The 24,972-nt window shown below is 41.9% G+C and overlaps 1 protein-coding gene across 6 annotated transcripts in view; it reads left to right on the forward strand.

The window, feature by feature from the left end:
- Positions 1-15,916: 15,916 nt before the first annotated feature.
- CAMSAP2 (calmodulin regulated spectrin associated protein family member 2) overlaps positions 15,917-24,972 on the forward strand; it is a 173,457-nt gene continuing 164,401 nt past the window's right edge. For 4 of the 6 annotated variants that reach the window (XM_048859874.2, XM_048859878.2, XM_048859876.2 and 1 more), the window contains exon 1: positions 15,917-16,318. In XM_048859874.2, the coding sequence (XP_048715831.1) occupies positions 16,180-16,318 (139 nt within the window). In that variant the 5' untranslated portion in view covers positions 15,917-16,179. The remainder of the gene's footprint in view (positions 16,319-24,972) is intronic. The other 2 variants (XM_048859875.2, XM_048859877.2) reach the window with 1 other exon arrangement.

Consider the following 24,972-nt stretch of genomic DNA (forward strand, 5'->3'; position numbering starts at 1 on the left):
AATCAATAATACAGTACCCAGCATTATTCACTACAAAATAACATTGATCCATAGATTGAAAGTAGGCCCTGAGAAAATAGCAGATTTTTTTTAATTCACAGCAGTGTCACAGATAAAGTGGCGATTTTCATGGGATAGTGACAGAATGCAGTCATTGAAAGGTCACCGCTGCATTCCTTTGCAGAAAACCAGCCACTGACTCCCTCTGGTCCACCCTGCACCGCAACTGCTGCAATGTTTCCAAAGATAGGCCACTGGAGCAAGATGCCTACTTCCACCTCCCTGCTTTTGGAAAAATCACAGCAGTTCAGGGAGACCTGATGGCCAGTTTTATGTGTGTCATAAATATAAAGGGAAGGGTAAACCCCTTTGAAATCCCTCCTGGCCAGGGGAAAGCTCCTCTCACATGTAAAGGGTTAAAAAGCTAAAGGTAACCTCACTGGCACCTGACCAAAATGACCAATGAGGAGACAAGATATTTTCAAAAGCTGGGAGGAGGGAGAGAAACAAAGGGTCTGTGGGTCTGTCCATATTCTGTCTTTGCCGGGCATAGACCACGAATGGAGTCTTAGAACTTTTAGTAAGTAATCTAGCTAGGTATGTGTTAGATTATGATTTCTTTAAATGGCTGAGAAAAGAACTGTGCTGAATAGAATAACTATTTCTGTCTGTGTATCTTTTTTGTAACTTAAGGTTTTGCCTAGAGGGGTTCTCTATGTTTTTGAATCTAGTTACCCTGTAAGGTATCTACCATCCTGATTTTACAGGGGAGATTTCTTTATTTCTATTTACTTCTATTTTTATTAAAAGTCTTCTTGTAAGAAAACTGAATGCTTTTTCATTGTTCTCAGATCCAAGGGTTTGGGTCTGTGGTCACCTATGCAAATTGGTGAGGCTTTTTATCCAACATTTCCCAGGAAAGGGGGGGTGCAAGTGTTGGGAGGATTGTTCATTGTTCTTAAGATCCAAGGGTCTGGGTCTGTAGTCACCTAGGCAAAGTGGTGAGGCTTTTTACCAAACCTTGTCCAAGAAGTGGGGTGCAAGGTTTTGGGAAGTATTTTGGGGGGAAAGACGCGTCCAAACAGCTCTTCCCCAGTAACTAGTATTAGTTTGGTGGTGGTAGCGGCCAATCCAAGGACAAAGGGTGGAATATTTTGTACCTTGGGGAAGTTTTGACCTAAGCTGGTAAAGATAAGCTTAGGAGGTTTTTCATGCAGGTCCCCACATCTGTACCCTAGAGTTCAGCGTGGGGGAGGAACCTTGACAATGTGAGAGACAGTAGCCAGCTCAGCATGGGTCAGAGTGGAATGGATCAGCCAGGCATAAGCAGCCGCTTTAAATTCTCCCTGCAATGCACCCACTCTGGGCTCATTAATATTGTAGCAACGGACAAAGCCCAGGGAGGCAGATGTGCAGCCAACAGGGGGCTGCCCCTAAGGGACACCACATGCTTATTGGCTACTCTGCATGCAGATGCCCACTTCACTGTCTTGCTGTTGGAAAAATCAGGGCAATGGAAAAATCCATGAATACAAAAATCCATGAAGTCCCAATGTTCTTAGGGCCCTAGTTATGAGGTCAGAAGGAATCACTATGATCATCTAGTATGACCTCCTGCATAACACATACCATACAGAACTTCCCTGAATTAATTCCTATTTGAAATAGAGCATGTATTTCATTAAAACATCCTATCTTGATTTAAAAACTGCCAGTGATGGAAAATCCACCACAACCCTGTGTAAGCTGTCCCAGTGACTAATTACTCTCACTGTTAAATATTAGTGCCTTCCCATCTGAATTTGTCTAGCTTCAATTTCCAGCCGTTGGATCATGTTATACCTTTGTCTGCTAGACCGAAGTGCTCATTATCAAACTTGTGTTCCCTGTGTAGGTACTTACAGGCTGTAATCAAGTCTCCCCGTAACCTTCTGTGCTAAACTGAATAGATTGAGCTCTTTGTCTCTATCACTGTAAGGAATGTTTTCCTCTGAAACCACTCCAATAGATCAACATCCTTCTTGAACTGGGGACACCAGAACTGGACTCAGTATTCCAGTAGCAGTGGAATAGTATCAATAAAGAGTGTATTTATATTACCTACTCCTATTCAAGATTCCCATTTATAATCCAACAACTGTGTTAGCCCTTTTGGCTATACCGCCATAAAGGGTGCTCATGTTCACTTAATTATCCACCATGACTCCTCAAATCTTTTTCAGAGTCACTGCTTTCCCCTGTAGAGTCACCTATCCTGGAAGTATGGCCTACATTCTTTGTTCCTAGACATAACTTTACAGTTGGTCATATTAAAATGGACATTGTTTGCTTATTCCCATCTTACCAAATGACCCAGAACACTCTCTCTCTCTGACCTGTCCTCTCCATTATTTACTAATCCCCCAATCTCTTCGTCATCTGCAAAGTTTATCAGTGATTTTGTTTTCTTCCTTGAAAAAAAAAAAGTTAAATACTGTAGGGCCAAGAACTGATCCCTGCAGGGCTCTGGTTAAGGGGCTGTTTAACTGTGGTGTAGATGCCTGGGCTTGGGCTGAAGCCTGGACCCTGCAAGGTGAGAGGGTCCCAAAGCTTGGGCTGTAGCCTTAGCACAAACATCTACACCACAGTGAAACAGCCCTGCAGCCTGAGCCCCGCAAGCCCAAGTCACTGGTAAGGGCAAGCCGTGAGGTTTTAATTGCAGTGTAGACATACCCTTATGCTGTCTTTTAAGGTTTAAGTGGTACACAGGCTTGTCTGGGTCATCTGTACAGGGATGAATCTCACCCAGAGCCGTCCCTAGGGTACTGCTAATCAGGGCAACCACCCCAGTCCCCATGCTTTGTGAGGTGGCAGGCAGGGAGGTGAGACAGGTGGGTGTGTGGGGCAAGGAGGAGCCCCCTTACCAATCTCCTCCTCCCTCCCAGCGCCTACTGACAATCAGCTGTTTCGCGGCATCTGGGAGTGCTGGGGGGGAGGGGAGAGGAGCGAGGGGCAGAGCACGCTCTGGGAAGGGGACAGAACTGGGCAGGGAAGAGGCAGGGCAGAGAGTGAAGAAGCGGGGCGGAGCAGGGGTGGGAAGAGGTGGGGCACAGGGGGAAGGGGTGGAGTGGGGGCAGGGCCTGGGCGGAGCTGGCAGGAGCACCCTCCAGCAGATAGAAACTCAGTGCCTATGTCCTAGGCCCCACACCTCCCTAGGGATGGCCCTGATCTCACCTAAAGAGAATGAGTATTTTTGAGTTTGCAGAGAATGGCATAAATACAGCTAACCAAACTAAGTTGGAACATATGTAAATTTCTGATTTCCCGAAAGCTCATGAAAAATTCTGTCATACACTATGTGGTTTGTTTTTGTTTCTATCAAGTTGGAGAGTGGAAAGATTAAAATCTGCTTTACAATTGGAGGTTTGCCTCAACCAAAACTACGAAGGGATATCTCACTCTCTCCATAACCTTAAGCATTTTAATAATGCTCATCACTGCAGTATTTTTACAACACTCATCATTGGTGCTTTTTCATTATATTCTCAAAGTATAAGGGTAACCATACCCATGCAGAGTTCTGGCCAGCAATGAAAATTGGCCTTATTTACAAATGTTGCAGCATGTGTAGTAGAACTATGCTCTTCCTTTTCCTAACACAGTATCCACAGCTTCTTGACAGCCAGTTAGTATAGCTCATCATACCAAATAATGATTGCTATAAATGTTTTTTCTCATGATTGGATGGCATGGGTATTTTTGCAGCTCAATATGAGAGTATATTTAGGAGGACCATGGCCTTTAACTCCTTTTTTACTATACAGTATGTACTATGTAAAGCAAAGCAATTCTCTGCTAATTTTCTGCTTTGTATGCTCTTTATTATTTAACACCAATAATCTAAATATGAAATAATCAATAACTGCAATCTTCCTATGTGGGACAAAACTGCAGCCCTTAAAATACCCGAAGACTGCACTATTCAATATAACTAAGCAACAGATATAAACAGATCACTGAAAACATTCCAAAAATGTAGGTACTTTACTTTCTGTTGAGGCTTTTCCTTCTCAGATTCCTATATGGTATTTTTTCAATTAGTTGTTACAAATGCTGAGAAGACAAACCCCAGTTTCTCATGACATGGTGGCTCTAAATTGTCAGTCTGTGTTTTAGTTACATGCTTCCAGACTCCGAAGCTCTGAAGTTGGAACAACACATTTGTCCTTATGAACTTCAGCCTGTTCCCTAAACTCTCTTGGTTTGTTGTGGGTGTGTGTAGGCATGTCATTCATTCAGTTTAGTGAAGCACAGTAGTTATCAAATCATTTAATGACAAGAGACCTGAGTCTACAAAAAATGTGACCGGAGTGTGTTATGGAGTGTGCGGGAGTCAGGGCCCTGAACCCCCCATTTCCTGTGATTGACCTTGACTCTCAGCCAGCCAGTAAAACAGAAGGTTTATTAGATGACAGGAACACAGTCTGAAACAGAGCTTGTAGGTACAGAAAACAGGATCCCTCAGTCAGGTCCATCTTGGGGGGTAGTGAGCCCAGAACCCGGTTCTGGGCCTCTTCCGTTTCCCCAGTCAGCTCCAAACTTAAGCCCCCTCCAGCCCCTCCTCTAGCCTTTGTCTCTTTCCCGGGCCAGGAAGCTACCTAATCTCTTTGTTCTCCAACACCTTCAGTTGGCACCTTGCAGGGGAGGGACCCAGGCCATCAGTTGCCAGGAGAAGCATCACACTGGCCCTCTAGGGCTCTGCAACAATCACAAACCCTTATCCCACCACCTAGATACTTAAGAAAGGCATAGGGGAAACTGAGGCAGCTACACAGTATTCAGAGAAAACATTAAGAACATTCCCACTTCATCACAGAGTGCGCCATGTGTATTTTTCCCCCCTGATTACCCCTAATGCCTTTGAATATTTTCAATAAGATGCAACACCAGCAGCCTTATAGTTAGGTGGTGACTCTGTAATAAAAGAGAGTGCAGCCAAAATCATGAATGCCTCCTTGTTTACTCCAGGGGGAATTTAGCACCACTGCGCATGCACAGAATTTACGTTCCCCACAGATTTCTTTGCTTCCCCACAGAAAAATGACTTTTTGACAGGGAAGCAAATGGAAGTCACAAGAACGGTCATGCAACCTTCGCCAGCTGTATGTTTCGTATGCCCAGGGAAGACGGCAGAGAGGTAAATCACTGTGTGGCAGGGGGCTGGACTGGGGAAGACCCCACTGGTGGCTCCTACTCTGCGCTAGGCTCAGCTGCTAGTCCCAGCTGGACGGGGGAAGATGGGACTTCCTCTTCCCCTGCACGGCATCCAGGACCATGTCAGACTCATCCCCAGATTCCTCCCCCAGCTGTACGAAGCTCTGCAAATGCCCCCCGCCCCCATGCTTCCTGCAACCATTGCTCCTCAGCTGCAAGAGGAGGAATCATTGTACAGGGAGCTACTCTCCCATCTGTCCAACCCCTGTGCATCTAGACCCCCTTATGACCAGACCCTCCCGTCAAGTCTCACCCCTCCTGCACTCAGAACTCCACACATGAACCCCACTCCGCCTGCATCTGGACCACCACAACAAGCCACCCCCACCCGGACCCCCACCCTACTGAGCCCCAACCAGCTGCACCTGGATCCCCACCACACTGAGCCCCGCTCCCCCAGAATCTGGATCCCCCCACTGAGAGTCCCATTACCATTGCACCAAGAACTCAACAAGCCCCTGTGCATCCAGGTCCCCCCGCACCTAGATCCCCCACTGAGCTACTCTCACCCAGATTGCCCCACATAGAATTCTTTCAACCCACACCTGGATTCCCCCACACTAAGCCCCTCCACTCTTGGATCCAGCCTGCCCACACTTGGTGCATCTGGAATGGAGGGGGAGGGCCCTTGGGTGTTGCTGGGGCAGGCCCGGTCCTTGCACTGTGTCGGGGGGAGGGAAGAGGAGGAGGGAGCTGCACAGTGATCTCCCAACTCTGTGCAGCCAATGGCCTGTGCTCCCCAGTGCCATGCTTTATCTGACAAATAAAATGTGGATAATTTTGCATAATCTTAAAATAATGTACGCAGAATTTTTAATTTTTTGGTGCAGAATCCCCTCAGGAGTACTTGTTACAGCAGTTTTGTTTGTGTTGCTAAAGAACAGGATCCTAACAAGCACTGGGAGGTTTACAGGGATTTATAACTCAGCTGCAACAATTTGCTTCATGATCAAACTTGACTCTAAGAAAGCCAAACCAAAAGTATTTTTCTTTGCAAAATTTAAAACAGATTATGTATGTTTGGGTTAAATAAGTGTAAAATGTTTGCCAGTTTTAGATGGTCTTTTGTGGTTTTGTCACTTTAAGACAACTTTGATAAAAAATAATTTTGTATTCCATTATCCCATTATATGGCATCTAATCCCTTTGGGATTAAAAAAGCCTAAAGTATTAAAGATTGAAAGGAGAGTGTTGTGTATACACAGCACAGGATCCCCCCCCCCCCACCCCTGCACATTTTCATGAGAATTTTTTTTTATAAAGTATGAACAGCTCAGAAGACACCAACATTAAAACAATTCAGTGGACTAAATCTATTCCTGCTATAACTCCGCTGATTTGAGTAAAGCTACAGCAAAGATAAATATAGCCAATTGTTTTTACAAACTTGGGCACTGTTTCTTGAAAACACATGCTTAAATTTACATGTGAGTAGTCCTAGTGAGGTCAGTGTGAGTACTCACATGCATAAAGTTAACATAAGGGTACATCTACACTGCTGCTGGGTAGAGCCTCCCTGCTCAAGTAAACAGACTCACATTAGCTCTGCTCAAGCTAGCATGCTAAAATTAGAAGTGTGAATGTTACAGCAAGGTTAGCCACCTGAGTACAAGACTGCCCAGCTCCCTGGGTCCATACTCAGGTGGCTAGCATGTGCTGACCCCCATGCCACAATGTCTATGCTACTATTTTTAGCATGCTAACTCAAGCACATCTACAGCAAGTCTGTCTACACCGGCTGTGAGCATGTTTCCAGCTGCAGTTTAGAAATACCCTAAACTTCTAGAGCAGTGGTTCCCAAACTTGTTCTGCTGCTTGTGCAGGAAGAGCCCCTGGTGGGCTGGGCTGGGCCAGTTTGTTTACCTGCCGCATCTGCAGGTTCGGCCGATCGCAGCTCCCAGCAGCCGCGGTTCACTGCTCCAGGCCAATGGGAGCTGCTGGAAGCAGCGTGGGCCAAGAGACGTACTGGCCGCCGCTTCCAGCAGCTCCCATTGGCCTGGAGCAGTGAACCGCGGCCACTGGGAGCCGCGATCGGCCGAACCTGCAGACGCGGCAAGTAAACGAACTGGCCCAGCCCGCCAGGGGCTTTCCCTGCGCAAGCAGCGGAACAAGTTTGGGAACCACTGGTCTAGAGCATCAGGGCCTAACTCTAATTCAAAACTGTTTCAGCTTATCATATAGTTCATTTTCTATGCACATTCATTGTCTAAACAAAGTTGATTGAGGCTGTGAACAGCACTAACAGTTGATTGGATCTCACCGAAAACATAGATGGGAAAGACCTGTTAGGTCAGGAGGCACCTTGTAAAGCTCTTTCCCGTGGCAATATTGTTCCCTGCAGTGTATTCTAGAGTGCTTTCTCCAGCACAGCTTTAAATTGACTGTGCGCTACAGTACACATATTGCATCTGTCTTAGGCTAATCGTCAGTTGAAACTATGCTATTCCATTAGCTCATAAAAAAGGGAAAGGTGAAATAATATTTATTTTAAATTGAATGTAATAGGTAGAGCCCTGCAAATCTGTGGATACCTATGGATATTTGTATCCATGCAGGGCTCTAGTAATAGGGTGATCACAATTTGTACAATATATGCCTTACTATATAACTGTCCTACCACTATCCCTCCCATTCCCCTCCCTTTTTTTAAAATGACACTCTCTTGTTGAGTCACTTCTGAATTTAGGACCCTGATCCTTAAAACATTTAACTATACGCATAGTTTTACTTATATGAATAGTCCCATAGAAGTCATTTGTGGATTCAGAATGAATCTGGAGAAACATGCTTGAGCAATTCAACACTGAAACAGTCTTGCAACTCCCATATAATTGTCAGGAGCCTTTTAACATCCTCATCATCACCACCACCATCACACAGCCTGGATCCAGCTATTCCCCATGATCTGTGAACAAGAGGCTCTCCTCTCATGTCTCTCTACTTCCAGAAAAGAGGTTTTAACTACCTCTGCAGCAGTATTTCCCCACTTCCTCTAGATCAGTATGGAGGGAGAAGGCAGGCAGTGAGTGGGCTGGAGAAAGAGTGGGCTGGTTAGTAGTGGGACTAAGAGGAACACACTTCAGCCCCCTACCAACCAATAGAGCTCAGGGCAGAAATGTAATGCAGTGAAAAGCTGAACTACATTTCTGCTGCTCCCTGCTCTGCCACTGAGCCCTCTTCCTCTAAGTGGGGTGTGTGTTGGAAGCTGTTACAGGATGGGTCCACTGGAGCAAGGAGGGTTACCAAAGATGCAACAGCAGCATAGAGGCTTGGGTCTCCCTGTAGACAACCCTGACCTTCCGCTGATGCCTCAGGATCTGCAAGGTATGAAGGCCTGTTCCAAGATGGTGACTGGGCCCTCCTTTTTAAGAAATGAAATGAGAGCAAGTAATGGAATCAGAATCTTGCTTATAACTACTTACCTAGCCATACAATGTCATAACACTGTCATTGTTACTCTGTATGTGTCTGCACAGTGCTTAGCACAGTGGGGCCCTGATATGTGACTGGGACCTCTCGGTGCTACCACAACAAACAAATGAATAAATACTCTAAATCCTTACTGCTTATCTGTTTTCTGTCAAGCGTCCCCTCCCCTCGTTTATCTTCTGGTTCCAGGCAGTCAGATTCTCCTCTCAGTCACACCCATGCAACCAAACTGAAGTCCCTGGTGCAAAGGAGTGGGGAACTTGGTATAAGTTCTCTGCCTTGGTTACAGAGCTCTTTCTCTAATTGAGTCAGCATGACCCCAGTTGCCTTCTTAGCTTGTTTTCACCTTCTCTGATCCAGGGTCTACTTGCACTCCTGATTCTGGCAGATAATGCTGTCTGGCAGTAATGTGGCCATGCATTACACACTACAGAATTCCATCAATGTCCTGTGCCTAGAGGAGTAATCTCCCAATGGTTATTTTATCAAACAAAACTATCTATCCTGTACCATTTGAGCACCTCTCTTCTTGCTTCTTAGAATGCTTTTTTCCTCCTTACTCTATTGGTCTTCTGTTTTAAAAAGGCTGAAAGCCATCATGTCATTCAGGCTGTCTTCTTGCTATTTTACTACTAATAGTAGTTCAGTTACATTTACCATGAATTCATTTCATATTTTATCTACAAGTCTCTTTGCCTTCCAGTTCAAAAGCCTGTGGAGAGGGTCACTTCATAGTGATTTGGTGAACACATACTATATTCTGGAGGCTGCCATCTTGTGCTCCAGAATTTAAGCTATCATTTAAAACAAACATGGTTGAGAATGAAATGTGAACAGACTATAATGCAGTGATGTTAGCCTCAAAACAACTCCGAAAGAGTTGTGAGCTGCTGATTGCCCTATTAATATCAAGAGGTTGTTAGTTCTGAAGTCTAATGATAAATTAAATGTCATTATCTGTTTCACTACTCATCAAAACACACAAGAAAAGAGTTTTATGTTATGAAAATTTACTGAGAGTGGAATCTCATGTTGCCTTCTGAAGAGGGTGGAACTTGATGCTTGGGAAAGTATCACTACTTTTTTTCCCCCTTCTTCAATCCCTACTCATGGACCCCTAGCAAAAGAGGGATCCATTGCTGCTGCTATTCCACTATCCCAACCCTTCTCTGAGTCAGTCATCTAAATGAAACATACAATCGGATACACCTAACATAGCAAGATGCAGTATAGCTAGAAACAGAGCAGGAGGCACTTTGTTAGGAATAAAATATGAAACAGGTCTTCTGAAATAAATATTTCAGAGGTTTCTCTCTCAGTAAAGCAAAAGAATAGTATCCCATGTGTACCCCATTACACAGTGTGGTGTCATGATTAGAGTAGGACATTAATAGACAGACGACCCTGTTTCTATTCCCACTTTGAAACTGATTTACTATGTGACCTTGAGCAAGTCATTTAGATCCAAATTTTCAGATGTGCCCACTAATTTTGTATGCCTGAGCTCATGAGTGCTCAACTCAAGATTTTTAAAAGGTGCTTTACACTCACAATTCTAGTTGAAGTCACTGAAAAAACCAGCCTTATGCTCTCTCTGCCTAAATTTCCTCATATTTTAAATGGAGATACTAATATTTAACCACCTTTGTAAAGTGCTTTGAAGTCATAGGAAAAAAAAAGTGATATATAATATTATGTGGGTAAGTGAAAGCCTATGCCGTTTTACAGGTGTAATTTGTAAAGCGTAAAAAAAAAAAAAAAAAAAGCCAACCATGTCTGGGAACCCCTTTCTAATGTTTTCTGGATGTTAAGGACTGGGATTATGGCTAGCCCCTGCACAGGAACACAATTGGGGGTAGGAGAGGAGGTTTCTCCTCACATACCCTGGCACACATTGACAAACCAAGCCACAATTTGGTCATAAAGCAGTAATCCGTTAAATGAGTTAAATGTTTTCTGAACTAATAATGCAGCTTATTAAGTCTGTCTTTACCAAAAGTTGCCAACAGATGGGCTCTTTTTATAACTTTAATAAATTAACGCAAGTACAGCTGCAGTAAGAATAGCTGATTTCAAGCAGACTTATTCACTCCTAATTTACTGGAATGATAAAGAATGTCAGGTAGATAAGCATAATTACTGACAGTAATATACTGGACAAAGAGCTAAATTCTGCCATCCTTAATTAAGCAAACCTCTCATTGAAGTCACCATCAACTTAAGTAGGAGTTTTGCTTGATTAATAACTGCGGTACGTAGCACAAGAAAATTATGTGCCATAGTATATACTCAGCTGATGCACATTTTGTTGCTCTGCTGATTTCAGATGGGGTGTGCAGGTGTGAGGCTAGGGGTTGGATGAAATCTCATTGAAGCTGTGGGTGTAACAACTGCCCTTCCTTCAGGATAAATGTTGACAATTTGTATAGTCAATTGCTTGACCACACTTTGGATGATTATAAAATATACTCAAGAGAGCAAATAATCAATGTCAGTCAGGTTGATTAATATAGTACAGGAACAAGATTCTATATACCAGTCTCCGAGAAGCCGTCTCGTGCAGTGATATTACGTTCACCTTATGCAGGTCTGCTCCCAAAGTTACACATTTCAGCTGCTGGTTTCAGAGTGGGAGCCGTGTTAGTCTGTATCAACAAGAAGAACGAGAAGTACTTGTGGCACCTTAGAGACTAACAAATTTATTTGGGCATAACGTTTTGTGGGCTAAAACTCACTTCATCAGATGCACGGAGTGGAAAATATAGTAGGAAGACACACACACACACACACAGAACATGAAAAGATGGGGTTGCCATACCAACTCTAATGAGACAAATCAATTAAGGTGGGCTATTATCAGCAGGAGAAAAAAAACTTTTGTAGTGATAATCAGAATGGCCCATTTCAAACAGTTGACAAGAAGGTGCGAGTAATAGTACGGGCAAAAATTAGCATGGGGAAATAGTTTTTAGTTTGTGTAATGACCCATCCACTCCCAGTCTTTATTCAAGTCTAATTTGATGGTATCCAGTTTGCAAATTAATTCCAGTTCTGCAGTTTCTTGTTGGAGTCTGTTTTTGAAGATTTTTTTATTGAAGAATTGCCACTTTTAGGTCAAAAAGAACAAGTACTTGTGGCACCTTAGAGAGACTAACAAATTTATTTGAGCATAAGCTTTTGTGGGCTAAAGCCTACTTCATTGGATGCATACAGTGGAAAATAGGAAGAGTAGGAAGAGTGTCCAGGGAGGCTGAAGTGTTCTCCGACTGGTTTTTGAATGTTATAATTCTTGACATCTGATTTGTGTCCATTTATTCTTTTGTGTAGAGACTGTCAGGTTTGGCCAATGTACATGGCAGAGGGGCATTGCTGGCACATGATGGCATATATCACATTGATAGATGTGCAGGTGAACGAGCCCCTGATGTGATTAGGTCCTATGATGGTGTTCCTTGAATAGATATGTGGACACAGTTGGCAACGGGGTTTGTTGTAAGGATAGGGTTAGGGTTAGTGTTTTTGTTGTGTGGTTGCTGGTGAGTATTTGCTTCAGGTTGAGGGGCTGTCTTTAAGTGAGGCCTGGCCTGTCTCCCAAGGTCTGTGAGAATGAGGGATCATCCTTCAGGATAGGTTGTAAATCCTTGATGATGTGCTGGAGAGGTTTTAGTTGCGGGATGAAGGTGACGGCTAGTGCCATTCTATTACTTTCTTTGTTGGGCCTGTCCTGTAGGAGGTGACTTCTGGGTACTCTTCTGGCTCTGTCAATCTGTTTCTTCACTTCAGCAGGTGGGTACTGTAGTTTTCAGAACGCTTGATAGAGATCTTGAAGGTGTTTGTCTCTGTCTGAGGGGTTGGAGCAAATGCGATTGTATCTTAGAGCTTGGCTGTAGACAGTGGATTGTGTGATGTGGTCTGTATGAAAGCTGGAGGCATGTAGGTAAGTATAGTGGTCAGTAGGTTTCGGGTATAGGGTGGTGTTTATGTGACCATCACTTATTAGCACCATAGTGTCCAGGAAGTGGATCTCCTGTGTGGACAGGTCCGGACTGAGGTTGACGGTGGGATGGAAATTGTTGAAATCCTGGTGGAATTCCTCAAGGGCTTCTTTTCCATGGGTCCAGATGATGAAGATGTCACTAATGTAGTGCAAGTAGACTAGGAGTGTTAGGGTGAGAGCTGAGGAAGCGCTGTTCTAAGGCAGCCATAAAAATGTTGGCGTACTGTGGGGCCATGCCACACCCTTACCTTTGTTAGGATACGAGCATTCTAGGTACTGGTCTTTGAAGGTACTTCCCTAGCTTGTATTATTACATAGAATACTTGTCAGAATCAAGATACATTTGTTCTATCTGCTTATGACAAATGCTTACTTCAGCAAATGCAAGGAATTATGGGATACTTAGCATAAGTGAAAAGGATTATGGTATAGCCAGTTTGGGCTATATCATGGCTACAATATTTGTGCTTCTGAGAAAAAGCTAAGAGAGTGAGTTTTTGGGTAGAGTCCTGGATGGAAAGTGGCTTTAGAATCATGAGCAAAGAAACGGTCTTCTGCTGTTTGAGCCCTGCTGTGTTCAGGGAAATAGGACTTTATGTACATTATTTGTTAATAAGTAGGACTGCATCAAAGAAATACATGGCCCCATCACCAACTTCCCTCCCTATCAGACCCTGAATATTAGCTAACTGCTTATGTCGAAAGGGCTCCTAGGCACTACAATAATACAAATAATAATGAAAACATAAAAATAATAATCTCTGTTCAGTAAATCTTAAAGTTAAGCTTGTGCTTAATAACCCTTCCTGAATAGGGATTGCTCTCCTGAGTCAAGGTCTCTGTGTTGGTTTGGCATTATTACTAATAATTATAATTCATATAGCAGAAATCAGGATCCGGGACCCACTATGTTAGGAACTGTATGTACACAAGGAAGTGATGATCTCTTGATATTTGTTTTGGAATTGCTATATAACTCACTCAGGGCTTCTCCACTCAATTACTAATAATCCCAAACTCATGTCAATACAAATTTAAACTTCACCATGCCATCATATATACATAATATGGATATGTAGGCAATTGTATCAGAAGCATACAAGATGCCTCACAGGGCAAATAATGAAACAGTAATCTGTTCCAGTCCAAAACAGTATTAGAATCTAACTCTCGCATAAAAAGAAACGCAGGACAGTAGTTCACGTAGAGAGTGTGGACGCAACATTAAGTGAGGAAGAATTTAAAAAATAAGTTGATTTTAAAGAGGAATTAAGATAAAATGGTTGGTGGACAGAGATGGGAAGCTATTCCAAGCCTAGGGGGCAGTACGTCAATACAGGAACATTATCAAGTACATGTCACAAATGTTGAATTACATCAAAACTGTTGTATATAAAATTGGAATGACAGATTTAATTATTTAAAAGTAAGTACTTTTTGTGTTTACTTTCTCATCAATAATCCCCATCCCAGCTAGTGTGCAACCTTAATATAGCATTTTTGGACTTCTAGATGTTAAACAATGGAGCTGTAGCATGTTTTTGTATGGAATTCTATTTTATGGAATATATATTTATATATAACTAGTTCTTGCCTTCTTCAGTTTGGCATTTAAATGTTAAAAGGTCTGATAGAGAACAATAAAAATATTTTGACAGAACGCAGCACAGAAAATATTAAAAATTGTATGCCTACACACACACGTTGGTCAGAGAGTCCTCACTTGTTTCTTTAAATATATACAAATGTAAAATTTTTCTTATTGCATAATACAGTTCTCAAATTGTGTATGTTGTGTTGATCTGCAGATCTTTTGCTATTATTGTACCTAAAGCTGGCTAATAATGCTTGCTCCTTGTTTCCATCTGATAATTCATACTAAAAGACATGCAACAGTGTATTTTATTTTAATAATACAATAACATTACTGGTACTACTGTTCCATGTAAGCAAATTGTCCCAAAGATTTCATGCAGTCATGAGGGAAGGTGGTCCATGCATTTATGAGTTGGACAGGAGATGGTCCATGAGAATCTCTTAATTAAAATGTAATCTACACAATAAAAAAAGTTATAGACTCCTTGGCATAAGATTTTCTCCATCATAATCCCTTTTCACCCCAAAACATTTTACAAGTTACAGACAGCTGACCCTACCCAAATGCAGCCTCCTTGAGAACAACCACCCACTAGCAAAAGGAGTTGTAAACTTACATGAATTGTAAACTCTTTGAGGCAGGGACTATCTTTTTGATGGGTTTGTACAGCACTTAGCACGCTGAGGTACCGGTCCATGGAGGGGGTTCTCAGGCACCACTTGAATGCTACTAATATAATAGGGAGGAATGATTTAAGCCAAGGACATTGGGACAAACCCACAACGACAGGAAGTGCCCTAGAAACGTTAACAACCAGGGTCGACAAGCGTGTGGATTTCCTAGTGTCTTTTTTCTTTTTGCGAATACAGACTAACACGGCTGTTCCTCTGAAACCTAGTGTCCCCTGTGGAAGGTCCCACCTGGCGACTGGCCTATGCAGAGGGAGGGTTCGTGCGGCCGCTGCTCCAGTCCCTCTCGGTACGTCCATGGAGCACTGCACGCGCTCCTTGCCTCCCCGCGGCGGGAAGCGCCCTCGCTCCCCTGGCACTGGGCCCCCGAGGCCTGGCTGCGCCTGGGAGCTGCCCGGCCTTGGCCTGGCGTCAAGAATGCCCCATTGTCCGGCCGGCCACGTGACGCCATTCCCCGCCAGGGCTGGGGAGGCCCCGCCCCTAGCCAGTCGCTGCGCCCAGCCCAGGCCAGGGCCGTTTCACGCTGAGGAGGGGGCGCGGGGCGCATGCGCCGTGCGCGGATTTGCTCTGCCATCCAGTGCGGCAGCGGCTGGGGAAAGCCGCAGCGGCTGGGCGAGACACGACAGGAGCCGAGAGGCGTTAATTTGCGGCAGCCCCAAAGGGAGCCGGGGCGCTAGCAAGGGCAGCCGCCGCCGCCCCCACCCACCGGGGGTCTCCGCTGCGGGGAGGCGAAGGCGCGGGGGCCGCGCCGCGCCCGGAGCCTGCGCTGGGAATTTTGACATCTCTTGTGTCTCAGCGGCGGCCGGGAAGGGCCAGGTCCCCGCTTCCTGCCGCTGCGGGGAAATCACGGCCAGCTCCCGCGGGGGCTCCGTCCCTGCCGGCGGAGGGATCCCCGCGGGATCAGCCCTCGCTGGGGGGGGGGGTATTTCCCTAGCAAAGGGAGCGGGGGTTATAAACTTGTCATTTTGGGGGGCGGGGGCCTTGCCTGGATGAATTGAGACAAAGAGCGAGGGAAGGAGAAAGCAGAGGCTCTGCTACGTTCCTGGGCAGAGGAGGCATCACCCCATATGGACAGCTGAGTTCATCATCACCGGAGGCGGCGGCGGCGGCTGCTGCGTCTATTTTGTATACGTTTTTTTTTTATTATTATTATTTTGTGGGGGAGGACTTGGGAAGAATAATCATGTAAATAAAAGAGAAGGTGCTGTAAAAAGATGGGGGATGCTGCAGACATCAAGGAAATGAGAAAGACGTTCATTGTTCCTGCCGTCAAACCTTTTGACCATTATGATTTCACCAGAGCTAAAATCGCCTGTAATCTAGCGTGGCTGGTGGCCAAAGCCTTTGGGACAGGTAGGTGGCGTCTTCTTCCCTTTCTTTGATGCTGGTTCCTGCCTGGTCGCTTCACTACTGCGGACGTGAGCCATTCCCAAGGGAATTGCACAGGAGAAAATCATCTTGATCTGTTGCTTGATCATGTGGTTTTTATTTTCGAATACCTGTTGTCTTTTTTTCTTACGTGTATCAACGCTATTTCCGTCACTGAGTGTCATGTTTTTGTGTCTAATTGCGTTTATTTGGGGGTATTCAGCCTTACAAAACTCTGTGTATTGTTTTTCCATTCACATTTTTTGTTGTAATACAAAAATAGTTGTTTTCCGTTGGAGAGCTGGGAGGTAGAGGGGGATATGGATGTGCACTGTTAGTTTTGATATGTGTGATGGTAAGCCTATAGTCACTCAGATGGGTAAAGATTAAGCAATAACCTGGATTCCAGGAGAAAGAGCATTTAATGTCAATTGTCACCCAACCCTCTATAGAATTCTCTCTGTCTGACTGTATAACATTAGTTTATTTTAATGCTTCTGAAAAGTATTAGTTCCATGTTTCAAAAAACCAGGGCCTTCAGGAATATCAGACTTATATCAGAAATATTACTAAGAATATCTTTTGAGGGCAAACATTTAAAAAATACAAAAAATGTGTGATTTAACTATATCATTATTTAATTTTCAATTTATAAAACAGTTTTGTTGATATTTTTGAAAGAAAGAGTGTGCAGGAACAATCAATCATTTCCTGCCTGTCCTCTGTAGAATAACAGGAAAAGGTTTCTCCTTTTGGAATTCTGCAACAGTTGCATATGTAGCCAGAGTACTGTTGCATATTGTAACAGGGCTAAAAGATGTATCTTTTTGATGTCATTAGGAGCTGGTAATACCCGACCACAGCCTTTCTCTTTATATTTAAAAAAAAAAAAATTCCATGACTACTGGCTGTGCTATATATTAGCAGTTTCTGTATGAAATAACCATTTCTGGTTATTGCAAAGCAATTTATTTTGTACAATACTTTTATATTTTGTAGAGCTCAGATTCATGATCTCTTTTTAATCAATGCAAATTTGAGCACTAAAATGCAAAGGCAGTGAAAATTCTTGGAATAATTTGCTTTGGGGTCTTCAGAGGTGATTCGGTTCTGTAGGCTTGCATGTATATGAACTAAACAGGTCTTTCTCCCCCCCCCCAATGATCATATGAGGTATAGAATATGCACTGTGGCTGCAGATTCAGATATGGTAGAGTTTTATTCTGGTGTGGCTTTGCAAATTCTTTAGGCGATTCAGCTATTTTGGTTTTTATTAGCTGAGTTTGGACTGAATGTGGAAAGCAACCTGTAGAGTTCTTTCTACTTAGCTTTCTGTAAAAGTCCGATCCAAACCAAATTCCTTTACTTTCCTTGTCCCTCCCTATGGTTTTCATTCTAAGAGATACACAAGCAAATGCAACAAGTAATCAGTTAAGAGCAGATATTCTCTGCTTTTGCCTTTTAAATTCTCTGTTAGTATTTGACCCACTTAATGCAACTAATGGAAATAATGTCAAATAGAATTGTATACAGCATTAAAGTATTCCAGATCATAATTTTGTGACTAATTTCAAGTCAGTGTTCAACTCCAGAAACTACTACCACGTGGTATATTAGAATTTGAGGGTGAGAGCGTGGAAGTATACATAAAACTTGTCTGTTTGAAATGCATACATTACCTTTAGATGTGAAACAGAAGCAGAATTGGAGGATTGACCATCTCCTTTTCATATTTTTAAAGCTCTCCCTGGAATAGTTTACAACTTTTTCTTCAAAGAAAGCCATATTTCTACTACCTGCTGTCATATGTTTACCCAAAGGAACTACAAAGGATGCTTAGAGTGTGTGTGAATATCTCATTCCCTATATATATATAAAAAAAACCTTGAAGTGACAGATTTTGAAGTGATCACTAATGAAATAAGGGGTTTCAAAACTTTGTCCTAAATTCACAGAAAATACTGATCAATAACTATCTTGCATTTCTCCCTTCATTCTGCTTTCCCAAGTTAAAATACTGTTTTCTCCATCAGATAATTCCTTATCTTGGAGAAAGGTCCTATCCCTCCACCATCTGTCCATTTTGGGCGAGTTCACATGGTTTCTTTTGTGGTATAAAAAGCATCTTCAGTTTCTTCTTTAGACATATTGTACACACATGCAATATGTAAAAATGTACATTTGGGGTCTGATAGATGTGCCTTGTTTTAAATGCATGGTGCAACACAAACAAAAATGTGGGTGACTCTTAACTTGGTTGTGCTATAGAAGAGAAACCTGTCCTCTCCAAGAGGACTTCTGAAGTATTCTGTGGGGGGCAGTTATGCTTTACCAAAATCAAGGAGTCAGTGCTATCCTTGTTGGAGTGGTGTCTATGGGACTGATAATAAACAAACATACAGTTCCAGATTCAGCTCTGTTACATCTGTGCAATGTCATGGACTTTAATGAGGTTGTGAAGGGATAAGAGTAGACTTTGTTTAACCCTGTATTTGCATATGATATGAGCCAAACATACAGCAGAAGAACAGAAGATGTATGGGGGAAAATAGTAATTTAAAAACATCATATATGAAGCATGAATGAGATTGAAATGACTTTGAATATAAAAATAATGCTAGGAATTTATGCTTCCTTTCAGTCTTATTCCATCTCCTGTAGCATCCATTTTCAGTTCTTTCAGAGTTAGGAAGAAACACAATCTTCTCCTATGAACCATAGCTGAAATTTAACTGGGTACATCAATGCATAGTCTTAATTCAACATAATATAACTGCAAGCAGATAAGTCCTAAGCCTATGTTGCCCTGATGGGACTTGAGAGATTTAAGGTTTCAGAGTGGTAGCAGTGTGAATCTGTATCAGCAAAAACAAGGAGTACTTGTGGCACCTTAGAGACTAACAAATTTATTTGGGCATAAGCTTTCGTGGGCTAAAACCCACTTCATCCGATGCATGGAGTGAAAAATACAGTAGGAAGAGATATATATCTATATCTATATATATAGATATACACATACACACAGAGTACATGAAAAGATGGAGTTGCCTTACCAAGTGGGGGGGAGGGAGAGGAGTCAGTTCTAACGAGGCAATTCAATTAAAGTGGGCTATTATCAACAGGAGGAAAAATCACTTTTGTAGTGGTAATCAAGGTGGCCCATTTCAAACAGTTGACAAGAAGGTGTGAGTAGCAATAGGGGGAAATTAACATGGGGAAATTTAGTTTTTGTAGTGACCCATCCACTCCCAGTCTTTATTCAGACCTAATTTGGTATGCAGTTTGCAAATTAGTTCCAGTTCTGCAGTTTCTCATTGGAGTCTGTTTTTGAAGGTTTTTTTGTTGAAGAATTGCCACTTTTAAGTCTGTTATTGAGTGTCCAGGGAGGTTGAAGTGTTCTCCAACTGGTTTTTGAATGTTACTCAGACCTTCTTGTCAGCTGTTTGAAATGGGCCACCCTGATTACCGCTACGAAAGTGATTTTTTCCTCCTGTTGATAATAGCCCACTTTAATTGAATTGTCTCATTAGACCTGACCCCCCACTTGGTAAGGCAACTCCCATCTTTTCATGTACTGTGTATAAATATCTTCCTACTGTATTTTCCACTCCAGGCATCAGATGAAGTGGGTTTTAGCCCATGAAAGCTTATGCCCAAATAAATTTGTTAGTCTAAGGTGCCACAAGTACTCGTTGTTTGAGAGATTTAAGTTCAAGATTCAAAATTAAATGAATGCAAATAAACAAACGATTCTTTTAGCTTCTGGCTACTGTTTAACTGCAAGTACTAGTACTATGTAACAAGACTCAGACAAATGGAAAAGATATTTCTCTAATAACTGTATATGATATATTTTGGTTCTTAAAATTTTGGGACACTGTTGTGGAATTCAGGTAATATCACAGTTGAGTCATAAATACAGAAACTTTATGTCCCAGACAATGGTCTTTGAGATTATATATATTTCTTATTTTTATGAGCCATATTTACAGTGATTATTCAGGATTTAATATGGTTCTAATCTAGCGGTCAGTATGTGTTGGTCAAATGAACTTAATACATTTTGTTTAATGTATTTAGCTCAATTTCTTTCCTAACATAAACATAATGCAGTGAGAGCTTGATTTCTTCTTGTGTTTGTTTTAGAGACTTGGAAATATTAATATTGATTTGTTGCATTATGTTTGTACTTAAAACTACTTTTCCCTAGAAAGACCTTTATGAAATGACTTTCTTTTGGAGAGAATCTGCACTAGAGATGCATTTTCATCTAACATAATGAAAGGAAGCTTCTTAAAAAGTTCAAGGTACTGGGAAGCAGAGGTGTTTTAACTGTCAAACAATTTAAGAGATTTAGAAGTAGCTTTATTCTTCTAATATTTCAAAGGGGAGATGATCACAAAAAGTAAGACTTCCAAAATCTTGGGAGTGGGAGTGAAGTTTGATTGAGATTTTGGAAGAGCAATCTTTGGGTTTAAATCTACAAAGAATTACCATGTATGCTAAAGTCTATTTAATTCAACAGGCTACTCATGAGATTAGTGGTTTGGAAGAAAACAAGAACTTGCCTTTAGTTTAGAAAATCTGCTTTCCATACCAAATGGCTGAAATCTGCTGATATTATGTACCTTAAAGGAGGGTAGGCCTGACTAGTGAAAAGAATTGAAATACATTGTAACACGGTGTAGGTCAAGGTTCCTCCCCCACTCTGAACTCTAGGGTACAGATGTGGGGACCTGCATGAAAATCTCCTAAGCTTACTTTTACCAGCTTAGGTTAAAACTTCCCCAAGGTACAAATTAATTTTACCCTTTGCCCTTGGAATTTCCACTGCCACCACCAAACTTTAACTGGGTTTACTGGGAAACGTAGTTTGAACACATCTTTCCCCCCAAAATCCTCCCAACCCTTGCACCCCACTTCCTGGGGATTTTGGTAAAAATCCTCACCAATTTGCATAGGTGACTATAAACCCAAACCCTTGGATCTTAGAACAATGAAAAAGCATTCAGTTTTCTTACAAGATGACTTTTAATAGAAGTAAAGGAATCACCTTTATAAAATCAGAATGGTAGATACCTTACAGGGTAATTAGATTCAAAACATAGAGAATCCCTCTAGGCAAAACCTTAAGTTACAAAAAAGACACACAGACAGGAATAGTCATTCTATTCAGCACAGTTCTTTTCTCAGCCATTTAAAGAAATCATAATCTAACACATACCTAGCTAGATTACTTACTAAAAGTTCTAAGACTCCATTCCTGTTCTGTCCCCGGCAAAAGCAGCATACAGACAGACATAGACCCTTTGTTTTTTTCCCTCCTCCCAGCTTTTGAAAGTATCTTGTCTCCTCATTGGTCAGGTGCTAGCGAGGTTACCTTTTGCTTCTTAACCCTTTACAGGTGAGAGGATTTTTCCTCTGGCCAGGAGGAATTTTAAAGGGGTTTACCCTTCCCTTTATATTTATGACAGTGTACAAGAGACTTACGCCCTTAAGATCTTTGCCAATCTTTTGAAGACATTTCAAGAGTTTGTGTTCTTTCTCTCTTAGAACCATAGTCACATTAGAAAGTGAACTATTCTGAGAGAATTTTAAAAGGCAACTCTGTAGTGAAAACAGGTCTACACAGTACAGATTCGGGGCGGGGAATCCTTTTCACAATTAAGGGGAATCAGACTGATTTTTTTTGAGCTCTAAGTTGCAAAAACAAATTAGATACAGTATAAAATTTTGGGCCAAATTCATTCATGCTGTTATAATATTGAAGTAATAGACTACAAAGCACTTTATTCTTGAGCTTGCATTAAGCAGGAGTTCTGAAAAGTTTTTACCTGATAATTCACTTTCTCAGAATTATGCTGCAGATGCTCTACTAATATGTGGTGGGAGTCAATATAAACAGTCTGGGTCTTTGTTGGAGATTCTAGAATCTACTATTCCCATGGGAGACATTTTAAAAGGGTTAAAGTTAATACAGTAAAATAACTGAAAGCTTTGGTTTAGATGAAGAAACCACACAAGAATGACACTATGTATAAGAGTACAGATTTTGGTTGGGTGGAGTTGCACATATGTACCAGATGTCTAGTGGACACACTTCTGTGTTAAGAGTAGGTATGGTATGAGGCTTTGTTGTCACTTCACATCTTCTGCACTATCTTGGTGTAAAGTTTTCTGATACATCTGAGCAGAAGTTATGTGGCGTTATGGTTATAGAATTGAAATTGTTTGAGCTAAAATATCCCAATTGCAGGTATGGAAATAATCCTGTAAATTATTTAAGTGTAATGTTAACTTAGGTTCTCCTAGTTTTCTAGTTTCTGTGGTGGTGTGTTTATTTTTGGTTAAGTTTCTGTAAGACGGTTTAGAAGAACTAATGTGAAACACATTGATGCTTGAACTGGAACTCTTGATGTAATGGAGTTTGTAAGGTGCACCAAGATTTGCATCTACTAGGCTCTGAGTTCAAGTGTGTGTAAATTTTGAACATCTACCAGCTTCAGTGCAGCTTACAGGTTCCTCAACCCAAAAACCATTGAGTGTGGTGCAGTTTAGGAGTGCATTAAACCAAATACAAGTGACTTCCATACAAAGTTGGGAAAGCAGGTAGAGCCTGCTCAGTTTGCAAGTTAAATGTATATACTGTGCACTGAATAAATTCCAGAGAGATCCTCACTGCAAATTCTTTAAGAACATATAAATGGCCCTACTGGGTCAGACCAAAGGTCCATCTAGCCCAGTATCCTGTCTTTGGACAGTGGCCAGTGCCAGGTGCTCCAGAGGGAATGAACAGAACAGTTAATCATCAAGTGATCCATTCCCTGTCACTCATTGCTAGCTTCTGGCAAACAGAGGCTAGGGACACCATTCCTGCCCATCCTAGCTAATAGCCTTTGATGGACCTATCCTCCATGAATTTATCTCGTTCTTTTTTGAACGCTGTTATGGTCTTGGCCTTCACAACATCCTCTGGCAAGGAGTTCCACAGGTTGACTGCCTTGTGCGAAGAAATATTTCCTTTTATTTGTTTTAAACCTGCTGCCTATTAATTTCGTTTCGTGGCCCCTAGTTCTTTTGTTATGAGAAATAGTAAACACTTTATCTACTTTCTCTATACCAATCATGATTTTATAGACCTCAATCATATCTCCCCTTAGTTGCCTCTTTTCCAAGATGAAAAGTCCCAGTCTTCTCTCTCCTCCATATGGAAGCCATTCCATACCCCAAATAATTTTGGTTGCCCTTTTCTGAACCTTTTCCAATTCCTATAGATATATATATATATGTATATAAAAATAAAATTTTGAGATGGGCCACATCTGCACACAGTATTCAAGATGTGGGCATACCATGGATTTATATAGAGTCAACATAATATTTTCTGTCCTATTATCTATCCCTTTCTTAATTATTCCCAGCATTGTTTGCTTTTTTGACTGCCAATGCACATTGAGTGGATGTTTTCAGAGAACTATCCACAATGACTCCAAGATCTTTCTTGAGAGGTAACAGTTAATTTAGACCCCATCATCTTATATGTATAGTTGGGATTATGCTTTCCAATGTTCATTACTTTGCATTTATCAGCATTAAATTTCTTCTGCCATTTTGTTGCCCAGTTACCCTGTTTTGAGAGATCCTTTTGTAGCTCTTCACAGTCTGCCTGGGTCTTAACTATCTTTAGTAATTTTGTATCATCTGCAAATTTTGCCACCTCACTGTTTACCCCTTTTTCCAGATCATTTATGAATATGTCGAATAGGACTGGTCCCAGAACAGACCCTTGGGGGACACCACTCTTTACCTCTCTCGATTCTGAAAACTGACCAGAGATACCTACCCTTTGTTTCCTATCTTTTAACCAGTTACCAATCCATGAGAGCACCTTCCCTCTTATCCTGTGACAGCTTACTTTGTGTAAGAGCCTTTGGTGAGGGATCTTGTCAAAGGCTTTCTGAAAATCTAAGTACACTATATCCACTTTGCCCCCAGCCTTAAAGTTTAACCTAAAGAGTGAAGGGTGAGATTGATCCTAGTGGACAAGGACAAGTAACTTCTGCATCAAGACACAGGAGTTGATCTCTTAGATAACTGGCTCCCAGGCCATTCAGCGCTTCATAGATTCTAATCAATATATTAAATTGCCCTCATAGTTGAATAAGAAGCCATGCAGAGTACAGAATATTGATATTGTGGGCATATAGTAGCTTGCATCAGTCAGGTTTGCACTAGTTGCAGCTTCAGGGTACTCTTTCAAGGATAACCTCTTTTGATTGTACAGTATTGTAACCTGAAGGCTGAATTGATTGAAAGCCATGGCTCACTATTTAGAGGTTCTTGTCAGAGACTGTGATCTTAGTCTCTTGACCAACCATAAATAAAAGGCAGTGGATCCAGTATGACCTTGAAACTACAAATGTTTTGGGAAAGTAAACTTGCCGGTCCGGCCCACTCCTCCAGATGCTTCCCTCTATTGTTTCACTTCTGTCTTATCAGAACTGAGTCTGAGCTAGTTTCCCTCCATCTGCTTTCTCACCTCTGTTAGTTCTTAGAAGGTGCAGAAACTGCCATATAAGTTTGACAAAAGGGAGATAAAAATCTGAGTGTCATTTATATATTGGTGATGATGAAGGTCA

The sequence above is a fragment of the Caretta caretta genome, chromosome 8 (genome assembly GCF_965140235.1).
Source record: "Caretta caretta isolate rCarCar2 chromosome 8, rCarCar1.hap1, whole genome shotgun sequence".
Lineage (NCBI taxonomy): Eukaryota > Metazoa > Chordata > Testudines > Cheloniidae > Caretta > Caretta caretta.